General features: G+C 36.7%; 2 protein-coding genes across 2 annotated transcripts in view; one reads left to right on the forward strand and one right to left on the reverse strand.

The window, feature by feature from the left end:
* Positions 1–14,036, reverse strand: part of LOC121425077 — a 68,447-nt gene extending 54,411 nt beyond the window's left edge. The window contains exons 1-8 of the mRNA XM_041621040.1: positions 13,669–14,036; positions 8,969–9,064; positions 8,008–8,103; positions 5,612–5,785; positions 4,594–4,725; positions 3,472–3,600; positions 1,380–1,508; positions 650–778 (exon numbers count right to left, since the gene is read on the reverse strand). Coding sequence (XP_041476974.1) covers positions 650–778; positions 1,380–1,508; positions 3,472–3,600; positions 4,594–4,725; positions 5,612–5,785; positions 8,008–8,103; positions 8,969–9,064; positions 13,669–13,825 — 1,042 coding nt within the window. The 5' untranslated portion in view covers positions 13,826–14,036. The remainder of the gene's footprint in view (positions 1–649; positions 779–1,379; positions 1,509–3,471; positions 3,601–4,593; positions 4,726–5,611; positions 5,786–8,007; positions 8,104–8,968; positions 9,065–13,668) is intronic.
* A 119-nt stretch (positions 14,037–14,155) lies between these two features.
* On the forward strand, positions 14,156–22,732 carry LOC121425316 (zinc finger protein 37-like). The gene is made up of 4 exons (XM_041621345.1): positions 14,156–14,228; positions 17,435–18,025; positions 19,115–20,279; positions 20,976–22,732. The coding sequence occupies exons 2-4, from the start codon at positions 17,476–17,478 to the stop codon at positions 21,568–21,570; spliced, it is 2,310 nt and encodes a 769-aa protein (XP_041477279.1). The 5' UTR covers positions 14,156–14,228; positions 17,435–17,475; the 3' UTR covers positions 21,571–22,732.
* Positions 22,733–23,258: the final 526 nt, after the last annotated feature.

The raw sequence follows: 23,258 nt of genomic DNA on the forward strand, positions 1-23,258 counted from the left end.
AATTTTACTTTGGTATATCTGATAGGAATTATGAGAGGAATTTTCAGACGATCTGTTTTCTTACCACAAAGGTAAGCACATTTCAATCACTTTTGCTTTTACGTCTGAACCATACAAAATAGCGTTAGTTTTGCACTGCATTCGTTAGTGCTTACTGAATCTATTGCAACATGTATAAATCTAATTGAGCACGACGTTTTGGAGCAACGCATGGATATGCATGAAATTGATCTCAATTCTTTTCAATCGATATTAAAGTGATCCGATCACGAGCCAAGACCATTTCGTATGTGGAATAGGGGGCCGGATATCATTTTTGCAATCGATACATTTACATGCTTTCGCTCAAATTATTTTGGTGATTACATGATAATGATAAGATCTGCACAATGAACCAATCAGCAGTTTCCAATTTGCTGTTTGGAGCTTGGCTATCCATTGAACACAATCAATGGGTGATTTGGTGTTTTGCGTGGAGAGCATAACTATTCTTTGTTACTTTATCTTGTAAAGCTCTTTGGTCATGTCAATGCAGAGAAGTGCCCTATAAATGCCAAAATGTATGTATGTATTCATCAGATGGGCATTCATTGAATAAAACCAAACTGTTTTATATTTCACTTTTTGAAGTTGCTATGAAATATCTTACCATTTCTGAGAGCAAGGAAAGCAAATATCCTAAGAATAAGCCTTTGGACTGCTGCTTCACTAGCCATCAGTGTGACCTGAAGGTTTGTAATCAGACAAGGTAATTCACACAGCTCTTTCCTACAAACATCTGGAGAAAAAAGACAACAAAAACATTAATGCTCATAAACTGCTTCCAAGCTAATGTAATATCAGAGTTTCACTTTAACATATGAATAGAAAAAACAAATTCACGTACAAGCTGTTATTTATGCTAATTGCTGTTGAGGTGCAATTTAACAACCTATTCAAAACTGATGGCATTGCTATCTATGATATGAAGTGTGTGGGCGTGTGCGTATATCTAATTTGAGTTTTCACAGACATATATCAAGCAGATATGATCATTTGCATCTGGGGCTAATCAAGGGCTTGATCCTCAAACCTCTTCATCAATTATTAACTTTTCTCAGTACCTTGGATTGCAGGTGCACACCACAACACCCATTTAAAGCTCTTGTGTCATCACGAACATGTGATATTCAATGTACATTAATTTAAATTGGGAAAGTGGGTCAGATAAAGCTTGCTAGAATTGCACCATTTTCTTTCTCAAACAAGGCAGATCCTAAATTTAATCTTTGAATGTATTTTCAAGTATACCAATATAGATTGTTCTTTCACTGACTGTGGTTTTTTTTCTTGAAATTCTTTGATTTTGGGCATTCGATGGACAGTATGAATATACTTACTGTGAACAGCAAACTCATGTAGCAGAGCTACTGACCAGAACGATACTTCTACATCCTCTGACTTGGTAGAGACCACCATAGGAATAAGAATGTCTTGCTTTCCTGTCTCATGGATCAACAAACTGGAATCTATGGTTCAGAGAAAGATTTTATCATTAATTTTCAACCGTAAACTATTATGTCAATGACACAACATTTACTCCTGCCACATTTGTTCTGGTCTTATCTAAGAGGGCATAGGGTTAGAATTCGGATTGTCATAGAGTTTTTGGTAAAGAATAATGTTAAGATAAGAATTGGGCTTTTTAAGTTATATGGAGACCAAATATTTTAATTTGTAGCTAAACGTGGAGATTTTCCATTGGAGCAAATGTTGCCAAAGCATGTATGTCATAGAACCATCACGTTTACCATCAGAATATGTCATTTTACAATGTACTACATGAGAATGCAAAATAAAGGAACCAGTTCATTTCCATAAAGCACACAAATCAAAGAAATGAATAAATGGGAAGAATGTTGAGATCACAAATACTATGTATATCATCCAAGAGGCAATGCATCTAAGATGTGCGATGTCATTCAGGAACAACTTCTCCACTACTTTTGCACATATCTCAAAATACAGGCTATAAAGAGATCATGTGCTATTTCATGGCAATGGGAGGACATTACTTGGTCAATTAGATTTGAAACTGCTTGTCCATTTTTTTAAAAACATTTTCATTTTCATTCAATGAAATGGTCAAGACATATTGATGCACTTGTAAGCAAACTCTCTGTTTCACTGCATGTATATGTCGAATTAAGAATTATCTAACACAGAAAGCAGTAACTGATTTATATTATTCTGTTTGTACCACACCTTGATTATTGCAGTATTATTTGGGGAACCTCAACGAAGCATAATATTACCAAACTACAATGAGCCTAAAATTGATACGCTAGAATGATTTTGAATGTCGATAGATATACACCAAATAAGGTTCTGTTACATACCCTAAACTGGCAATCCATCCAACGTATAAAATTCAATTACTGTATAATGATGTATAAAATAATTAATAACCTTGTACCAATGTATCTAACGAGACTCGTTTGCTATAGACCAATTTATTACTCTACAAGATATGCTGCAACCAATCCTTTACATGTCCCAACACCTAGAACAGAATATATGAAATCAACTTTTTCTTATCAAGCAATCATCATTTTTAATACCCTTCCTTTAAATATACAAACTTGTGGATCATTTGTTATTTTTAAGAAGCATTGTAAACAACTAAGTTTAGAATTTTAGTTCATTTTTAAAGTGAACTGAATACATATTAACTGAATTCCAATATAATCATATGTGATAGTCATAGTGGGCTTTTAGTGGGGTTGGGGATGGGGAGGGATTGTTGTTGTTTTCTTTCTTTAAATGTTTTATTGTAATCTATATTTTTATATATGTTTACCTGTTTAGCATTAACTTTTACTTGATGTTAATAAAAAATCGAGGATAAGACCGCCATTATGACGTTAACTGGCGTTAACTGATTTTATTGTATTACTCTATTTTAAAGTATTTCTATTTCATCATGCTGGTGTTATTTGTTGTTGTTCTCTGGTTTTTATAGTTGCTTTCTCTGTATGTTGTATGCAACGTTTTACTCTTTTTACATTGTATGATATTGCAATATGTTTGTTAACATTTTAACATGGCTCTCTTGTAAAGCAGTTGTATACTGAAGAGACTACCCTGGGTAAATAAAACAAAATAAATAAATAAAATAAATAAATTACTGGCCGTCCACAGTTGTGATTGATCGGATCTATCGCAACTCTTTGTAAGACATGGCCCTGAGTTGACAACTTTCCTTGATTTTGATTGACTGAAAAGCAGTGTTTACTAGAGCAACAGTCGGATAAAGTGTCTAACAAGTATCATGAAACCCTCCCCAGGTCTCACCACTGACATAGCAAACACAGGTAACTGTTTTAAAGACTATCGATATATAACTACATCACTGAATATGCACTTTAAAGACATGAAATGATAAAAGCTTAAGCATGCTAACCGATTTTTTTTTTTTAATGTAGAGCTTACCTGTACTTTGTGCATTAATCAGAGTCACTAGCAGCTGGTAGCAAATCTTCTGGAGCATGAGATCACCATGATGTAATACACTCTTCTCACCAATAATCCTGAATGCATCTAAACTGGCACAATTCTTTCCTGTTTGTAAACAAGAAGAGAGAAAAATAATCTACTTTACATTGAGTGAACCTTTCATCAAAAGTAACTATAAACTTCATCAGATCAGAATCAAGATTTATTTCTATTGATCCATATTAAAAACATAGTTTTCCTTCCAGTGGCAGTACATACAAAAGAATATAAAATAAATAAACAAAACTACATACTCTAAAATTTAAATTGGCACATATGAAACATGGAAAGGAAATATAAATAAACATGCATTACAAAACAATATGAAAATGAATCAGCCATTAATTGCCATTTCAAGACAGTGAGAGAAATAAAAAGAGAGAGAGGAGAGAGAGACTGAGGCTAAAGAAAAAAAAGGAATAGAAATTAGGCAATATAAGACAGAGAGAAGGCAAGCAATTGATCTGCAAAAAGCTTGATTAATAACAAAAATGGGACGGACAAACATACAGATGGAAAGACAACCCAAGGTAATAATCCCCCATAGCCACCTATGGTGGGTAGATCCCAGATAAATTTCATATACATTGATGTTATCATATATAAATGACATCAAACATAAAAAAAATGTTTATTTCAATTCATTTTTTCATTTATTGATTTAACCATTTTAAAAACAACAAAATTACAATGTTCAAAAAATACAAATGCAGCAAGAGAATTAAATACAAAGTAGATATTCAAAGATACAAATATGATTACAATAAAACATACTACAAAAGTAAAATGGTTAGGGAACCCAGAAGAAGCAAAAGCTTGTTGATAGGGCTCCCTGCAAGTAATAATCCACACACCACACTCATACACACCTGCGCTGCAAGATGAGAGAAAGTATAGGGAGAGAGGGGGGGAGACAACAGTAAATGGGGAAAGAGAGAGGGAAAAGAGAGGAAAGAGTGAAGAGAAAAATGGAAAGAGATATGACGAAGGAGAAAGAAGGAGTATAGTATGAAGTATCCAAAATGAAGTATCCAAAATGAATGTTATCAAAATACACACCTTGCATTGTCATTTGTAGAAGCAAGAGCAGAGAGTATCTCTGGACTTCCTTGTTCTTAGATTGATCTAAAAGTTCTAAGATGACACTAACAAGATCTCTGCACTTGATCTGTTCCAACTTGGATAGGAATGCTGATTGAAGAATTATAAAGACAAAAATAAAAATTGGAATAATCAATATGTACATTTGGCTTTGCAAATGGTTCTTTATAACTCTGTCACATTTGCTCTTCAGCTGCCGTACGGCGAGTCGAATACAGCCGTTTTGTTCATTTTTATTAAAAAAAACCTTTAATAGCTGGTACAAAAAATGTTACAATGGCTGTTTTCGACTCACCGTACAGCCGCCATAGAACAAGTGTGACTGAGGTATTAGTCATCACGAGAACAAGATATTTTGGGGTATATAATGACTTCCGAGACCTTTGACCTTTTCAAAACTTCACCAATACATGTATTCTTCTCACCTTTCCTGTTTTTAGTATTACAAGCATGACAGTGTCATTAAAGATACACTTTTGGTACTGGTAACAACAGTAAAATTAAATGTTCATGGATTTATAGAAAAAATATTTATACATGTCATATGGATCCACCCCACAATTTTTCAAGAAAATGTAATGAGCAAATGAAGTTCAGAAATATTTAAAGAAATGCCAGTTCGTGTATATAGTGGTAAGCCACGTTGTTTCATGTTAAAAAAGAAAGAAAATCATGTTTTCAAGCAAGCCTGAACTATTTTGATTAAACTTGTTTTTCTAAAGCATTCTGGCGTATTACCGTACAAACAATTCTAATAATTTCCTATTGAAAATAGACACTTATACCAGGGGAGTGTTTCATGAAAGTTGTCAGCACTGAAAAGTTGGCTTTCTCTGACAGTTACCATAGTAACAGTCTGAGGCCAGTGCCTTTCAGCCAATCAAAACCAAGGATTTCACTGAAATTGTCAGTACTGACAATTTAGTCAGTACTGACAACTTTCATGAAACACCCCCCTGGACACTTAATACATTACCTGGGTCTGTGGAGAGATCATAGATGGTTGCTAACATCATGCGTTGCATTCTATCAGGAAAATCTACATCAGGTATGTGGGAGTGATAGTTGTTCCATCTATCCATAGAACAGCAGAGGGATGTCAACAGAGTTTGCAGGATAAACAGATCAACCTGGAATACCCTTTGATCAACTGATAAAAACAAATAATAAAAAATTACGACCTTCTTCTACTCTCCACCGGGGTATGATTACCATACTATTCATGTGTCAGTTATCCATGGAAAAGCCGCAGACATTATACAGATGGAATCATTTCAATTTATTTTTCTGAGAAATATTGACGTACCAATACATGTACGTGTACCAATACAACCGGCGCGTTGGATCAGTTGGTAGAGCATCCGTCTCACAACCAGGAGGTTGGGGGTTCAAACCCCCGCTGCGTAAGACCAAAAGACGTTAAAAGATGGGATTTGCTGCTACCCTGTTTGGCGTTCAATAATTAAAGGAATAGAGCCTCGTCGATCTGGCGCTGCACAGCGGCTGCCGGGCCAACGATCAATTGGGCAAAACAAATTTTCAGAGTATTTCATTTCTGGTGTCTATTTCAAGCAATAAAATATGTACAATCAGTCAGACCGCAGGTCCCTATGCTAATGAGCAAAAAGGCCAGATTCATCCAAATCATCTCGTGGCTGAATCCTCCTCCTTACAAAATTTCGTGATTCGTGAGATTTTCTTTCTCTAAGAATTTACCTGTTTTTAACCTCAAGTTAAATGAAATATTATTGCACAATCAGATAGAGTAAAAGTTACTCTTTCATATTGGTCATTTGTTTTGTATACAATATTTTGTTAAATAAGTAAATTTCTGGCCTGAAAGTGTGCCTCAAAACTGAATTTTCTTCCTCTGTTTTCTTTTGCAAATTGTGCAAAACTTTTTATTTTGAGCCTCAAGGATATCTATATCACCATAAAGCTGAAATTCTGTACTTTCTCACAATGCCACTCTTAATATGCGGCACCTTTTAATCGGGTCAAGATCACACTTTTCCCACCAAGGTACAAGACGAGATTTCTGAAATTTTGTACTTGCATGAAATCCAGAGTCCTGATTGGCTGGATAAGGTTCACAGAACAACAGGCACGGGGTATTTGAGGAGATTACGACATGGGAAGTGTGACCTTCCCACCAACCCAGGCACTGGAACCGTTGGAATTTGCCACTGGGTGGTCTCTCTGACCAATCGGAGTGCAGTATTCTTGTTTTCAAACTGCTTTATGTACTTGGCAAATGAAAAGTGTGATCTTGACCCGATTAAACCAAGTCTTATTTTGAAACCTATATCATTTTAAAGCATACATATTCAGCTTTATCATGATATAAAAATCATTTGGGCTCAAACATAAATAAAGTGTGAAAATAGCAGCTTTTTTCAGGTGAAAATATTTATTTTGTAGCATATTTTAGATAAAAATTTTAACCTATATTACAAAATCTTTGAATAAATCCAATCACATGACCTGAAAGAATGATTCTTCTTCTTTACAATGGTACCAAATTCATGAAATTCGATGCACAATTAGAGCAACAATGACCGAATGAAAAGAGGTGTTTTGGTCCGCATCAAGCTCATTAAATATGCAAAACAACTCAAATCATGAATATCACTTGGATGAAAGAAGCCACTTTCTTGGGACCTGCAGTCTGACTGCAATGTAAAGTACTCTCTTTGACTTAGTCGCACCAAGCCTTCTGGTTTTTGCAAACGTGTATCAATGAATACAATTCTAGGAAAAATCACTCTTAATTTTCGAATTTCTAAATTGATCAATTCAAACTAATTGGCTGCTACCCGTTCACTTTTCAGTATAATACTTTATATATGTCTTTGTTTGATTTATGTCATGTTTGTACTATAACTTGAATTGAATTACCAAGATGTGTTGTCAATTGTTGTGTAATAATGGTTGACTGTACTGTTACACACAGTATGAAATGCTAAATTCACTCCTAATAGTTTTTAAAAACTCTTCAGGTGAACATTAAAAAGTGACTCGCATTTCACCCTAATAGTAGTCCCAGGGTATGTTTAGTCTTGTCACTCCCTGGGTGGGACACGGGGGCACTATGGCCCAAATTCACACAGGTTTTGACAAACCATCTGTCGAACCAACGATTTATGCAAATTTACGATATAATTCACATCTAATTTACAGTGCATGTATGTTAAGAAATGTCCAATGCTGATGTGCACTTTTGTCAATTGCTGCTTAGACATTCTTCAATATACACTCTTTGTTGGGCGTAAATTATTATGAGATCTGCACAAGATTGCATTCAACGAAGGTTTTCAAAACCAAATTCAGGCATTATGAGTCCGAGATTGTGAAGTTGTAACACATATTTACCACTTTTCAGGATAACACACAAGGCTGTACAAGCCTGAAGAGCCTTCTCTTCATCTTTGCTCCTGCAAGCTTTCAAGACGTATACAAAGGCCTCTCCTATGTGAATGAAGAGCAGATGGGGTATTGATACATTTAAGGAACATTATTCTATGATCAGGGGTGTGAGAAGTCACAAACAAAAAGATCTGAAAAAGCTGAAGAATATTGAAAAAGTCTGAAATAGAAAGAGCTCCCATACTTTTTGTACAGAGGAAAGCCAAATATAAGCTGAAATTCAGCTGAAAATAAAAAACAAATCTGAAATCAGATATAAATCTGAACTCTCACACCCCTGTATGGTTTATTTGTGTACATCTTTTACTAAATTCACATAAATAACAACTACTAGTATTCAATTATTTGAATATCCAATGTAGCGATTACTAGCAAAATAAAAAAAATAATCAAATTGCAAACAAATGTAATCTCAGTCCATTCAACAGGACATTGAGAAATGCAATAAAGCCCATTTCAAGATTCACAAATTTGAGTATTTCTAAAGAAATACTCTGTGTTTGGATGCAGAAAATATACTTGTCTTGAAGTGATGTATTTTTTCTTCATAACTTTCCAATGGAGTATGTTGTTTTTGATAATTATAATAATTGTGAAGTGCTTTGAACAGTCATACAATGGCATCGCGCAATTAAAAAGCCAATTATCATTATTCTTATGTTTGAATCCAATGTGTGGTCAATATTAGGCATGGGATGATTACCCCGCCGTTACATGCCTACATAGTATATGCGGCTCAGGCAAGCATACATCTATCGGAAATATTCAATATTGCACAATTAAGACATTTCACCATTTTGTCTGTCTATTTGTTCATGTAATGTCATATGAAGCACTTTTCTGATTAATAAGAAATATCAATAATTTGGTGTACTTTTATTTGTTGTACTGCAACTTTCATACTTACTCTTTGTAATCCTATCAAGTAGCAATTGTTCAGCACTCTGTCTTAGTCCAACATTGGCAGATTTAGCCAATTCTGAAAGAGCTTCATTGGAAATTGCTGCAATAAAAACAAGTGAACATTACATTGTACATATCAGTGAATTACAGATTACATTATTAATTTCCCCAAGATATGTTTCAACAGTAAAATATGTACCACAATAAGGAATTGGGTGTGGTGACTGTGTTCAGCAACAATAAAGAACAAAAAAAATATATACATCAACCTGTACCTTGATTACAAAGAGCTAGACAACAAACTATCAATAATCAATGTCATTTCAAACCTCTCTATACATCCGACCCTCATTTTTCTCAAGTTTTACTGCACTTCATAAACTGACCAAGTCTGGGTCCTTTGAGAACATTACAGACTGTCAAAAGAACAAGAAATCAGAGACAGAGATTTCATGGGGGTCCCACATATAGGGGGTCGGACTTACATATTTTATGGAATTGCCCATGTCAAAAAAATCTGCATTTGTGAAATAATTGTCAAAACATCAGCAGATTTTGCTAACAGACCCGATTCTGTGCCGCTAGAAGGAGTTTGTATGAACCCAAGGTTGCATTATTTTAGTAAAGAACAAAATAAAATCAACCTGTACCTTGATTACAAAGAGCTGGACAACAAACTCTATCAATGCTTGTAAGTTTACTCGCTTGTAAGTTTAAGCTTACTCTCATACGAAGCCAGGTCTTCCTGGTCATTGACCCACACGACGGAAGCCAAAACCTGAAACTTTCACCCCCGAGATTTCTACTTTCCTTCTAAAAGATCTAGCCCTAAATCATGTACATGGATAAATCTTCATGTCCGACATTTTCTACACTCTCGTTGTTATTTTTTAAACAAGAATTCATAAAAAAAAAACCGACGCACGCGTCTGTAACGTTGGCGAAGAACAATAGGAAGCAAGATGGCGGCGTAAACATCGGGCAAGTCTCTTCCATCTTTTCACAATTTTTTTCTCATTTTTTTGATGAATTCTTGGCTTCGTATGAGAGTAAGCTTACGTTAGTATGGTCAGTTCCCCCATGTCTGCGCGGTCTCCAAAGTCTGCGCACCCGCGTATCTGTGCGATTCTAGTAAAAAAAGATACGCAATGAGCACGAACTTTACACATGCAATACATACATGTAGACAGGTATTCATAAAAAAAATCCGACTCAAAATGGTGGAAAATAATGAATTCAGGGCATTTCATGCGAAAGCCTCAAAATGTAGCCTTTGTCATCAAAATCCCTGAAACGTGTGCAAAGTAAATGAGTGCGCAGACATGGGGTAAGTACCATTTTTTTTTAAATCTGAAAATGACAGCCCAAGATTTTTTCCAGGAAAATCATATATTTCTTTCAAATTTTTATGAGATATTCGGCACACTAACTCATTATAATGTAAGGAACATTATCAAATGAAAGATTTTGTGAAATAAAAAGAAATTCACTTTAAATCTTAACTCAAATCGTCAGGTGTGCAGACTTGGGGCCCACCATCATAAATGATTTTTACTCTCTAGAACTTAAGCCTCCTGGGGCCCGTTTCTCAACACCGTCATAAGTCTAACTTCTTGACTAAATCGGAGATAGTGAGCTACTTGTCCGCTAACTGTTTCACGAAGCCCTCTTTACCAAGATCGGGTACAACAACCTCACTAAATATTTATGACACCTCCGAACCTGTCATAACTTCTTTCTTAATGACGTAGTGGCATCACGTGGGTAGACTATGACATGCGAAAGTGCCGAGAAATTTGAAAATTATGATCTTACGTAATCAATCATAGAGGTTGAAATTACATCCCAGTAAGTGGGATAATGCATTCAATGATCATTGTAATACAAAGTAACTATGAAAACTGTTGGTAAAACGCCACAAAACCATTCATTTTGAAATAGTAAAATATTTTAAACGATAAAAATTCTACCACGTCAGGCCATCCATAACTGGACTTGTATTTGTCGTTTTCAGACCCTATTGACATTTGGATAAATTCTAATCTGTAATTTATGCATAGAATTTGTCAAATCGTAAGATCGGTATCAAAGATTAATAAAAAAAAATGTTAAACAAATTTCGATGATGTTTGGAATCGTAAAACATTGTATAATTATCATAATTTTACAAATAAAACCGTTACTTTCGTAAACTATTAAAATTGGATATCCCGGGGGTACCCATCTCAACGTAAACGTGATTTATTAGTCATGAAATAAATTATTCATAATTCCATTTTTCAACAATTGAATGCCCCAGTCTTCATGGTATAAGTATGTATGATGCATAATTTACCTGTGCTATAATTTTTAAAAGATGTAATTCCCAATTCATCACAATATTTGCAATTTCGTCATAATTTTTCTTTTTGAAAATTATGCTTTTTTGTGACTAAGGCTACGTCTCGTCTGCTCTTTTTACCGATAGTATCGATATCAAGGTATTTTAGTTACGAAGCCTTTCGTGAAACAGGTTTGGAAAGATTGGAACTAACTCTGTGGTTTGTGGATAAAGATATGACTAACTTGTCCAGGTCTAACCCAGGGAACTCTCGCCCGCTATGCGGGCGGGAGCCCAGGACCTTACGTGTAAGGCATACTCACCTGACAAGCGTGAAGTATGCTCAAAATAATTCTCCGAATTACGATTACGATTCATAACAAAAATGGCCGATCGAGATGGGGGTAGAAGGAGAGAACTTTTCGTTTTTTTTGAGGTTCCACTTTGTGCCCAGATGTCAGGAAACTGCCACTCGTTAGACCTTCATCCATATAATCGTGGTAAGTGCTTGATTTCTGTTTTAACTATTTATTCGGAGAATCATTTTTACCATACTTCACGCTTGTCGGGTGAGTATGCCAAATTACACGTAAGGTCCTGGGCTCCCGCCAGCTACGCGGGCGGGAGTTCCCTGGGTTAGTCCAGGTGTTGAGAAACGGGCCCCTGGCAGTAAAGGCGCACGGCCAATATTGGAGACTGTCTCCCATGAGAGAGATTATCTCCAATATCAGAGACTTTCATAAAAAATTTTGGTATCCAATTTCAGAGACAGTCTCCAGTTTTGGAGACCAATTTTCTTTGTTTACATTTCATTTGCTTAAAAAGGATTACCTTGGCGGCTAATAAAAATATGATAAGCAGATTCCTCATGAAATATTACCCCTTTTCACCGTCTACTTTAAAAATTCACCGTCTACTTTTGTTTTTATAAGGATTTTTGTTGTCATCCACACACAAAACAAATGGGCTTCTGACCTCGATGGGACAAAAGTTTGGGTGGAAAAAATCATACTTTTGTTGGTGTTGTTTCTTTTGTTCTTTTGCAAAGCAAGTTTACAATATGGGAGATTGTCTCATGCATAATTTATTGGAGAGAGTCTCCCATATTGGCCGGCCGTGCGCCTCTACTGCCTGGCTACGCACGGTTCCCTATTTTATTTAAGGCAGTGTATACAGCCACACGCGTGTGTCTTTACCATCCAGCCACACGCGTGTGGTTATATCCAGAACACCTATCTGTGGATACCGCCACACACCGCCAGTTATAACAGTAAAACACGTATGTAGGTCTGACCGTCTATATCACGATCAAAATAACTTCATTTCTTCATTAAATTCTTACATTCTAAACCCCTTTGATTTCTTTAAATCGTTTCAATTCATTCTCACCGTCTTCTTTCCTTGCTTTTCTTGTCTTGTTACAAAAGGCCGCCTGTTAAATAGCAAATTTCCACACTTTTTCTACTTGTGTCGATTCTCTACTGACTCTAGGCTATGTGCGCGTACGTGCGTACGTACGAAACCCAAACTGTGTATGTCGCTGCGCTAACGCTGTATGGGTCTGCCACCGCGAAGGAAAGCCAGAATTGACACAAGTAGAAAAAAGAGAATTTGCTGTTAAACAGACGACCGTTAACAAGAAAAGCAAGGAGAGAAGAGGGTGAGAATGAAATTGAAACGATCTAAGGATATCAAAGGGGTTTAAAATGTAAGAATTTAATGAAGAAATGAGGTTATTTTTATCGTGATATAGACGGTCAGACCTACATACGTGTTTTACTGTTATTACTGGCGGCGTGTGGCGGTATCCACAGATAGGTGTTCTGGATATAACCACACGCGTGTGGCTGGATGGTAAAGACACACGTGTGTGGCTGTATACACTGCCATTATTTATTATAAGATGGCTAAATAATTTGCAGCTTGCTGATTGGTCAAAGCGTACCACGTGATCATTCGCGAAAAGTGTCTATCCCTGCACGCCCGTGCAAATTTCGCGCACCCAAATTGTCTAACCCACGGTAAGTGCAATTTCAAAATTTTTGATATTTGATTTAGATCTATTTCATTATTTCTTTCTCATATAAGGTGCTTAAAATTGCGATCGAAATTACTTAGCCATCTTATAAAAGGAATAACGCATTTTACCCGTCGTTTTTCAGCGATATGCAGTGCACTCGAGGTTTCTTCTTCGCATGCACACTCCACACTCGCCTCCGGCTCGTGTGGAGTGCGCATGCTCAGAAGAAACCTCTCGTGCACTGCATATTCGCTAAACAACTCCGCGGAATGCGTTATTCCTATAATTTCCACCTCCATCATGGTGCGCGTATATCGACGAGTGGTTCCCGAAACCACGATTTGGCCCTACGATTCTATCTTACCATCCTCGATCTTCTGCTCAAGATTTTTACTGACAACATGACGCAACCAGTTCCGGAGATATTTTACAAGCGAAAATCCAGCTATTGCTACCCCGGTTGTTCCGCAGAGAATGAAAACGAAGCTCCGTACACTCCTCACAGCGGGTACCGACGACATTTTAGAAGCTTGAAAAGTTATTCTTGATTATTTCAAATGAGCACAGCAGGATATCTTCGGCATTATCGTGATATAGAGCCATATTGGTTTGGTTAGTTGAGATAATTTTAGTTGACGACAAAATGCAGAGACATTTTTCTTTCGAGTTTAGCGCCGTGCATTTCGTATTGCACGATTTCGCTGCTCCACTGTCTGCGAGTGCTCGATGACCTCGATCGAGCTCATAAAACTGTTCCCGCGATCCGATACATCGAGGCACTTGCCAGCCGGCTACTCCGGCGTCCCAAAGACCGATCTAGCTACGCTTGGCAGCAGCGCTCGCATAAAAAGCTAGATCAGCTCAGCGAAAAATTAGCAACAGGGATTTCTTCGGAATGAACATTGTCCACAACTTGCATTGAGTGTAAACATTGCCTTTTCTTATTTCTATTTATCGTTGAATGGTTGTGATGACGTGTAATTATTCAATTCATATAATAATGTGTATTTTGGCTGGAGGATGTGTTAAATTTCATTTTCATTCATGAGATAAATAATGTCAAACTTTACGGGAACCGTTGTGTTATTCCGGTGGTTGGAGAGTGTCCCTTTGTGTTGTGTCGCCAGAGTGCGTGCAGTCAAATATACAAGGGTATCTTTGGTGCAGTGCAGATATTTAGGCTGATCTGAGTGTGTGAGTGACAGTCGAGTCAACAACATCATAATCATGGGCAGTGCAGTTCTACAGGGGCACAGGGAAAGAAGGGCACCTTTTCTTATGAAAAATTAAGGGTACTATCTTAAAACAAGACAAAATGACTTATCAACAGTGGCGTAATGAGGCAACATTTTCAAGGGGCTAGATATGTTGTATCGCATTACTTCATCTGTTCATAAGATTAAGATACTCAATGTCCGTGAGCGAGGGAAGCAATTGCGAGCAAAAATATAAACCATTTTTATAACAAAAATCCAATTGTGTGATAGATTTTGACAAAAGTAACATTCAGAAAATAATATATTTCACCCTTCTCTTTTTTTATCTTGGTCATGAAAAGTCTTGGGAGGGGGATTCCGATTAGTCTATTAGAGCCCCCCCCCTCCAGAAAAAATCTGTACGCCCCTGCCTATCATGTCATGTCATACCGAGGTTTTATACCTGACTGATAAGAAAGCACGAATGCCTGTGATCTGCTCCAGCTCCAGTCACATGACTTGTGAAGCTTAAAGGGATGACCGGGCTGAAAATATTTACATCTCAATAAATAACACTTAACAGTTCAAATCTGGACTTGAAAAAAAATTTGGTACAACCATCCACTGAAGTACAGACCTTCAAAGTTAAGAAAATCAACGAGGGGCACATAAGCATATTGCTTTACGTCTCAACATCCAAGTAAATACAAGTTATTAAGTAATTAATAGAGTAAAATTCGCAGAGAAAAATGCTGAAAATTTCATCAGAATCGGATAACAAGTAACGAAGTTATGGAATTTTATAAAAGTTTATTTTGTGAAAACAGTTTATACGCACATCGTCATGAATATTCATTAAATGGGCTGATGATGTCACATCCCTTTTTCTTATATTTTTACATGAAATCATAAATGTTTCATTTATTCACACATGTGTAAATGGTGTGTCTCCATTATGATGGAATGGGTTGCGGCAATGAATAACTTATGCACTTAATCAGTTGTCAATCCAATTTTTTTAATTCTTGGTTAAAAAAAAATTGAATAAACCTAGTTTCACATAATAAAATACAAGAGAACAAGTGGGGATAAAACCTAATGAATATTAAAAAAAGACATGCCTAGAACTGTTAATTTCACCGGAATAATGTGAATCTTTAAATTCAATAACTTTCTTATTTGTTATCTGATTTTACTCAAATTTTTCATCATTTTATTTTGCTCTGTGAATTTTACTTATTTTATTGAGATAAAAATATTTCCAGCCTGGACCATCCTTTTAATGCATGTATGATTATCCTTACTTTTTTTTTAGTACTTGTTTTCTTGTTTCAAAGGGGGTCCTTCTCAGGTGAAAGAGCAGAGCTACCAAGTCTCACGCATTATGCGTGAGACTCGAGCATTTTGGACTCTTGTTCATCCCCTCAAATCTCTGTCTCACGCAACTATCACAGCCTATCCCCATATACATTGTACACAATGTCTGTGATCTCACTCAGATTCACAGAAAATCTCACGCATAGCTGGTCTTTGAACTTGGCATCTCTGAAAGAGGCACAGAACACATTCAAGAGAGGGCATTTTTGCTTTTAAAAAAATAGGCACTTATATGAGAACGGGCACATGGTAACACCTATAATGGGTCTTCCTCAGGTGAAAGGGGCACAGAATACATTCGTGATTGAGGGGGCATTTTTACATAAAAATTGGCAAAGATTTGAGAAATGGCACTTTCTTACCGTATATAAATTGGGCCCTTCTCAGGTGAAAGTGGCACAGAACATGTTCAAAGGGGGGCCTCAATAATTTTCACATACGAGAAAGGGCACTTGGTCACATCTAAAATGGGTCCTCTGGTGAAAGGAGCACAGAACACGTTTGTGAGGGGGCATTTTTCTTGAGTAAAAAGGGCACTTTTTCAGTGCTTCAAAAAGTGGGGGCACTGTGCAACCCCCTCGCCTTGAATCTATGCAAGATTTTCTCTGACATCAATTTTCACTATTAAACTGCTTGAAAGTATCACTGATATTGTACTCTGTGCACATCTCATATGTTTGACTGAACTTCAAACCTTGTTTTCTCCTTTTTTTTTAAAGGGGAAGTTCACCCTGAAGAAAAGTTTGTTGTAAAAATAGCAGAAAAAATAATAAAAAATATTGCCGAAGGATTTTTGGATTTGTGACGTCATAAACGAGCAGCTGCCCCATATGTTATGTAATATAAAATGCATGAATTTCAAATTTTGTATGGTTCCTGATGACTTAATATTGTTTTCTATTCATGATTGGGTGTGACATGATTTGTATATTGATATACAAAAGGTACAGTAAAAACCATTTTCAATTTTCTGAGAAAATAAGATTTCATTAATTTTTTACCATTCGCTACATAGGAATGCTGCTCGCATATGACGTCACAAATTAAATAATTGAAATTCTAATAACTTTTTAATTCTTTGATTAATTTTTCTCAAACCTTCGGCAATATTTTTAATTATTTTTTCTGCTATTTTAACAACAAACGTTTTGTCAGGGTGAACTTCCCCTTTAATACACTGTACTTGTGTCGATTATTGTTTATCAATTTTTACAAGATTTGTATCATTTTAAATCTTAGAATCTGTTTGATGTCATCAGTTTCCTCATTTGTATACTGAACAGAATGTTCATAAATGTTTGTGAAATTAAGTGAACTATAAAAGTCACAACTTTATTATTTCACATCTGATTTTGATGAAAGTTTCAGTATAAAATTTGTTTGATTTTTATTTATCAAAAAGAACTTTTTGTTTGGGTGGACGTACTTTGAAATGGAAAGGGTTACTTTTTTGTGCATGTACATGTATACAACATTTACCGGTACATGTATCTGCACAAATACATAGTCATAATCATGTTTTCTAAATTTATGTTGTTTATTTTTTATCTTACACAGAACGTAAAGGTTTAGCACTACTCCACACCTGAAAGATCGTTATGGCATCGTCTTTTCAGGTAACACAAGGTGACGATGGGAGTCACATATACAAGGCTCCAAATCACTGCAGGAAAGCCTTGGAGATGCTTGCCCAATGCTGGCGCCAGTACCCGAGCCTCTGTGACGCCATCATCAATGTTCAAGACCTGCAGTTCAATGCTCATAGGGCCATCCTTATGGCATGTAGTAATTTCTTCAGCGATATATACAACGCATTGCCTTCAGGCAGTCACAATCCAGAACTGCTAAGGAAGAGTGTCCGCCTATCTCACCTGGCTCCCGCATCTTTCCACATGTTCCTAGAGTTTGCTTACACGGGAAAGCTTGATCTGAGCATAAAGACAGTCGAGATGTGGTTGGAGATAGGGTTTACACTGAAGGTGCCTATGGTGAAGGATGCAGCCTGTACCTTCTTGAAGAGTCAGACCAACACAGATAACTGCATGGATATCATTGGTATTGCTGAGAAATATGATTTGTCAGAGATAAAACACCATGCAAATCGGGCAATGTGTGAACGCCTCATTCAACTTTCTCAATCATTTCATGGTAATTGTTTTATATGATTCAGCAATTAGCTTCTATTCATTGTCTTGCAAGATTTGCCCCATATATTTCGTAAAGTATTCTATAATGAATAGTAACGGTCCCTGTGTACCATACCTGATGGCTGTTGCATGACTGGTGATCATTTCTTCAGGGGTAATTCTGCAATTATGTAAATTTGGTGTGCATAATTTACCTCAAGTAAGGGTATAACCAGTCATTTGTAAAGTCACTCATAATTAACTTACTAACAGCTTCATGAAACATCCACCTGGTGGATGTTTCATAAAGTTGTTCGTAAGATAAGAGCGACTTTAAGAATGACTGGTGGTCCTTTTTTTTTTGCTAAATGATATACCGGTACACCATTGGCGATGGTTTAGTGCATAAGAAAGGTTCACCAGTCATTCTTAATGTCGCTCTTAATATGAACAGCTTTGTGAAACGGCCCCCTGGTAGGGTTCCTATTTTTCAAATGATATTAAATCATTGAAGAATGTTTGCTTTATTGCCATAGTTAATGATAGGTGTGATAAATCCCTTGGAAGAGTTGACACAAATTGTTCATATCCACTAAATTTCATAAACCACACCCCAGAATATTTGATGAGCTTTTCGGTTCATTTAGGAGGAGGGGCTGGACGAGATGACCCTCTACCATAGGCAGCTGTGTAAATTTAAAATCCACCCAACATCTTCCCACGATTGCTAATTCATAGATGAATCATATTTTTTGCTCTGATTCAGTAAATAAAACTCCTGGAATGCTCACTTCTGGTGTGCTATCTTCGTAAGATATGAAAGAAGCACTGCAAAACATTCAGCCACAATGTTGCCATATTTTTCAATCAAAAATTTGCTATAGAATGATAACATTCAAACCACCAAAATTGGTGTAATGTCAATTTCAAGCAATGTTTTTAAGGTAAAAGGAACCTGTTTATCCCACTCTACAAAGTTAATAAACACACAAAACAATTATCTATTGAACATAGATTAAATGATATTACTAGCTATCGTTTGAAACAATTGAAATGTCTGTACAATTGTGATGTGGAGTATTTTTTGTTATAATTTGTTTCTTCTGTGCAGAAGGAAATCGTTCAGATGAAGCTGACATGTGTTCAGACACAGATGATATCAATGATGAAGGAGGAGCAGAGGACATTGAAAATATTGATGAGGAGGAGGAAAATGAGCAGTCATCAAGGATACCCCAAGCCCGACTAGCCAGCAAAGACAAGGCATCTCCTCGAAAGGTGGAAACCAAAGCTGCCTTGAAAGCAGTTAACCTCAGACCTAGGAAACCTAAGAAATCGCCAGAACCAAGGGCTCCATCACAAAGAGTCCTCAAACAACGCGCTTTAAAAGCAAAGCAAAATCCTATTGTTACCACTGCAAAGGTGAAGAAGGAGTATCCTTGCAAATTCTGTGATACAATCTGTAAGAGACATAGTGAGTTAAAGAGTCACTATAGGATCGTCCATGCAAAGTGCAAAAAATGTCAGAAGGTGTTCCACAATGATGAGGAACTCAAAGAACACCTAGAGGTTCACAGACAGCGTGAGTTGAATGCCAGGAAAGTGAAGTCTTACATTTGCCCATACTGTGGAAAGAATTGCCATGTGAACTCGGCATTGAAAATTCACATACGCACACACACTGGGGAGAAACCATTTAAATGTGATATTTGCGGTGCCCGATTCATTCAGTCCATCAATTTGAAAAGGCATATTCTGTCTTATCACAAAGATGGCGAGCCTTATGCTTGTAGTGTCTGTGGAAAGAAGTTCAGGGTTTTGGTGTACCTGAAAAGCCATGAAATAACCCATAGCAAGGATCGGCCATTCCAGTGTGAGGCCTGCGGTGCCATGTTTAAACGCAAGAGTGACCTACGAAGTCATAGACGCGTACACAACTCTGAAAAACCATACGGATGTAGCATCTGTCATACCAAGTTCAAGACTACTAACGATCTCAAGGCTCACATGCTTATTCATAATGACCAGAAGCCACATGTATGTAATCAATGTGGAGCAAGTTTCAAGCGAAGTGGTCACCTCAACAGGCATGCAAAGATCCACACCAAAAGCAGACCATTTGCCTGTGATCAGTGTGGGGCTCAGTTCAATCGTAAGGAGAATCTTCGCAGTCATCAGCGAATCCATACAGGAGAATATGCATATAGTTGCAAAGTTTGTAACACTAATTTCAGACACATCAGCAGTCTCAAGATCCATGAAAAGAGTCATTGGCCGTGAGTGTAGAATGCTCTTAAGTTTTGGTACACCCCCCTCCCTTCCTGACTATTGGTGACTATTTCAGTTTATTTTCTAAGAATATGGGCTCTCTTCCATACCTACATGTAATTTGTCCAAGCAAAGCTTGTATTTCTCCTTGGCATGTGCAGGTTACATGTTTTGACATGGGCATATCCAATTTTTCAGACTGTGTAAATGATGAAATACCAAAAGAAATTGTGGGCCTCTGAAGTCATAACGTTGTCTGTACAAACTTAAGTTTGTCACATTTGTATGAAAATTTACCCCTCCCTAAAGAAAATAGATGGATTCTCAACTGCTTACAATAAAAATCTACACCTTTGCCATTGCAAGAACAAAATTATTCAAGACTTTAGTTCTAAAATTGTGAAATAGTTAACTCTGTGACCTCTGACCTTGTGACCCCTGACCTTGTGACCCCTAAATGTAATCATATCATCTTCACTTACAATTGCGTACATGAACTATGTGACATTTTATCTCATAAAAAGTCCCTCATTTATTGCAACAAAGATCTTCTATGGATTTCCAGAAGCATACATGATTTTTCAAATTCAGATCAATATGTATGAAATATAAACTTGTGTTTGAATTTTTGTATGCAAATGTGTATGAAATATAAATGATTTGTGTGTGATTTATGTGGATAAATTTTCATATGTTCTTTTCAGGGTAAAGACACCGCAACCACAGAAGGAAGAGACACAGGAAGGTATACTGATGCATCTTCTGACACCACCCAATAGAACAACCACACCTATGGTACCAACAGGTGACCAACAATCAATTCAATTCAACACATCACAACAGGCGACAGCAGCAGCTCCCATCCAGATAAGGGTTGCACCTTCCAATCTACAAGAGCTAACCGGAGGAGTGGCTACTTCAAATGGCATCGATATCACTCTGGTGAACTTAGCAACGGGTACCTTGAACCAACCGAGACACTCGCCCTCGCCGCCGTCAGAACCAGCTCAGCTACAGCCTGTCTTGCCATCTCATCCTATGATCCAGCATCCTAGTCCCAATCCGGCTGCGTTACTGTCCCTTAACACTACACAAGCCTTGGCCCAGGTCCAAGCAGAAGCCCAGGCTCAGATCCAAGCTCAGATCAATTCACAGACTGTTCCTTTGCAACTGACTACCCATCATCATCATGGTAATCATGGTCATCACCATGGACATCAGCAGACTGCCCAGTCTCTTATCGCCGGCTCAATCCCAACAGCTACAGTTCAAGAGACAAATCAATTTATCTTGCAATGAAGAAGGAATAATGTATTGATGCGATCTGAAATATCTCTATGACACAAAATGTAATCAAATATTTTTTTAAAACTGTATATAGACATTTCTATCTACTATACCAAATTAACACCATGTACCATATTTTAAATGAACCAAGAATGACATTTTTTCTTTGACCACATCATGATTGCCACCACCCGATTTGACCTAAAAAAATTGTTCTATTGTCCTCATCATCATCATCATCGCTGTACCGAAGAAGTAGGTAGTCCTGTAGTGCTTCCGATCATTCCTTTGAGGTTACTTAAACTGGTCTTTAAAAATAAATAAACGTGTGTGGAGGGCGGATATTTATGGAAGAATTTGGTGCATGGAAGACCAGTGTTTGTCCAGTCTAGTTTTGCAAATGTTTAAAGTGGATGCCGAGATTACAGAAGAAGGAAGACTGTTCCAGGAGTCGATCACTCTCTGACCAATGCTGTTTTTCCTTAGTGATGAGTTGCTTCTATATTTGTACAGCTTCATGTGATGACCTCGAGTGCTACTTTGGCCTACGGGTGTAAAGAAGAGATCTGGATCAAAGTATAATTGGGTTGGTTGGTCGGTTTTATCTTTTTTTTTTTCAAATACCTTTTCTGCTGTACTGCACACAGATAATCATGCATGGGATGATTCATGTATGTAGTCAAGCATGTCAAAGCACATATGAAAGTGCTTTTTTAAGCAAATGAAAACTAATTTGAGCAAAATCCTTGCCCAAATCTGACGATCTCTTTAAAAAAACATTGCATCTGCATATTTTGGGTCTGCTAAAAAGAAGAGAAGAAAATAGTAAATGATTTTTGCATTTTAATTCGGTCGGATGAGGGCAACAGAACAATTTTTTAGGCCTCATATTGATGAGAACATTCATTTACAGAAACAAAATGTCTGTAAGTTATTATTTACAGAAAATATTTAATGTTCATTACATACTTGTATGTACATCATGAATCATCCAATACAAAAGAACCTGTATTTATTACTCAGATTCTTTTCGCTGGAGTGATAGAACCAATGATTGTCAACCTAGTTGGAGCAGCGGCAAAGCCCATTCTATGTTTGAAAAATAAATGATTATTACAGCAATGGACACTGGCGGACATACATGTAAGGTATTACATAGTGTAAAAACACAAATACCTTTATAATCCTGAGAATTTGATCAGGGGCCCGTTGCATAAAACTTTTTACCTGAGAAAACTCTGGTTGTTTTTACCGGAGTTTTTGTCCTGTGTAAAAGTAAATGGCAGAAATCAGACTAATCTTAGTTTTCAGTTTTTGCCAGAGTTTTCTCGGGTAAAAAGTTTTATGTAACAGGTCACAGATATCTTGCAGAATGGAGTTTTAATAATTGTGTTGAAGCGCAAAGTACAGGTTTTCTTTAAAAGAATACTTGTACTTCAATCTACTTTAAAATGAATTATGCTAATTTATGCATGAAATAAGAATGTGGCTGTAAATCTGTATGCACAGGCTTAAAAGATTTTCATGTATATCTCACATTCAATATATGTGATTTTTCACTTTCATCAATAGAATGGAGTGAAAGCCTATTGAATTTTCCAAGAGTCCTTCATTTCCAACATTCACTTCAAAAATTCAATAATTTTTCAAACAAAAAATAAAGTAATATTTTTATATTTGCACCTGAAAGAAAAAAAAAA

This window comes from Lytechinus variegatus, chromosome 12 (genome assembly GCF_018143015.1).
Source record: "Lytechinus variegatus isolate NC3 chromosome 12, Lvar_3.0, whole genome shotgun sequence".
NCBI lineage: Eukaryota > Metazoa > Echinodermata > Echinoidea > Temnopleuroida > Toxopneustidae > Lytechinus > Lytechinus variegatus.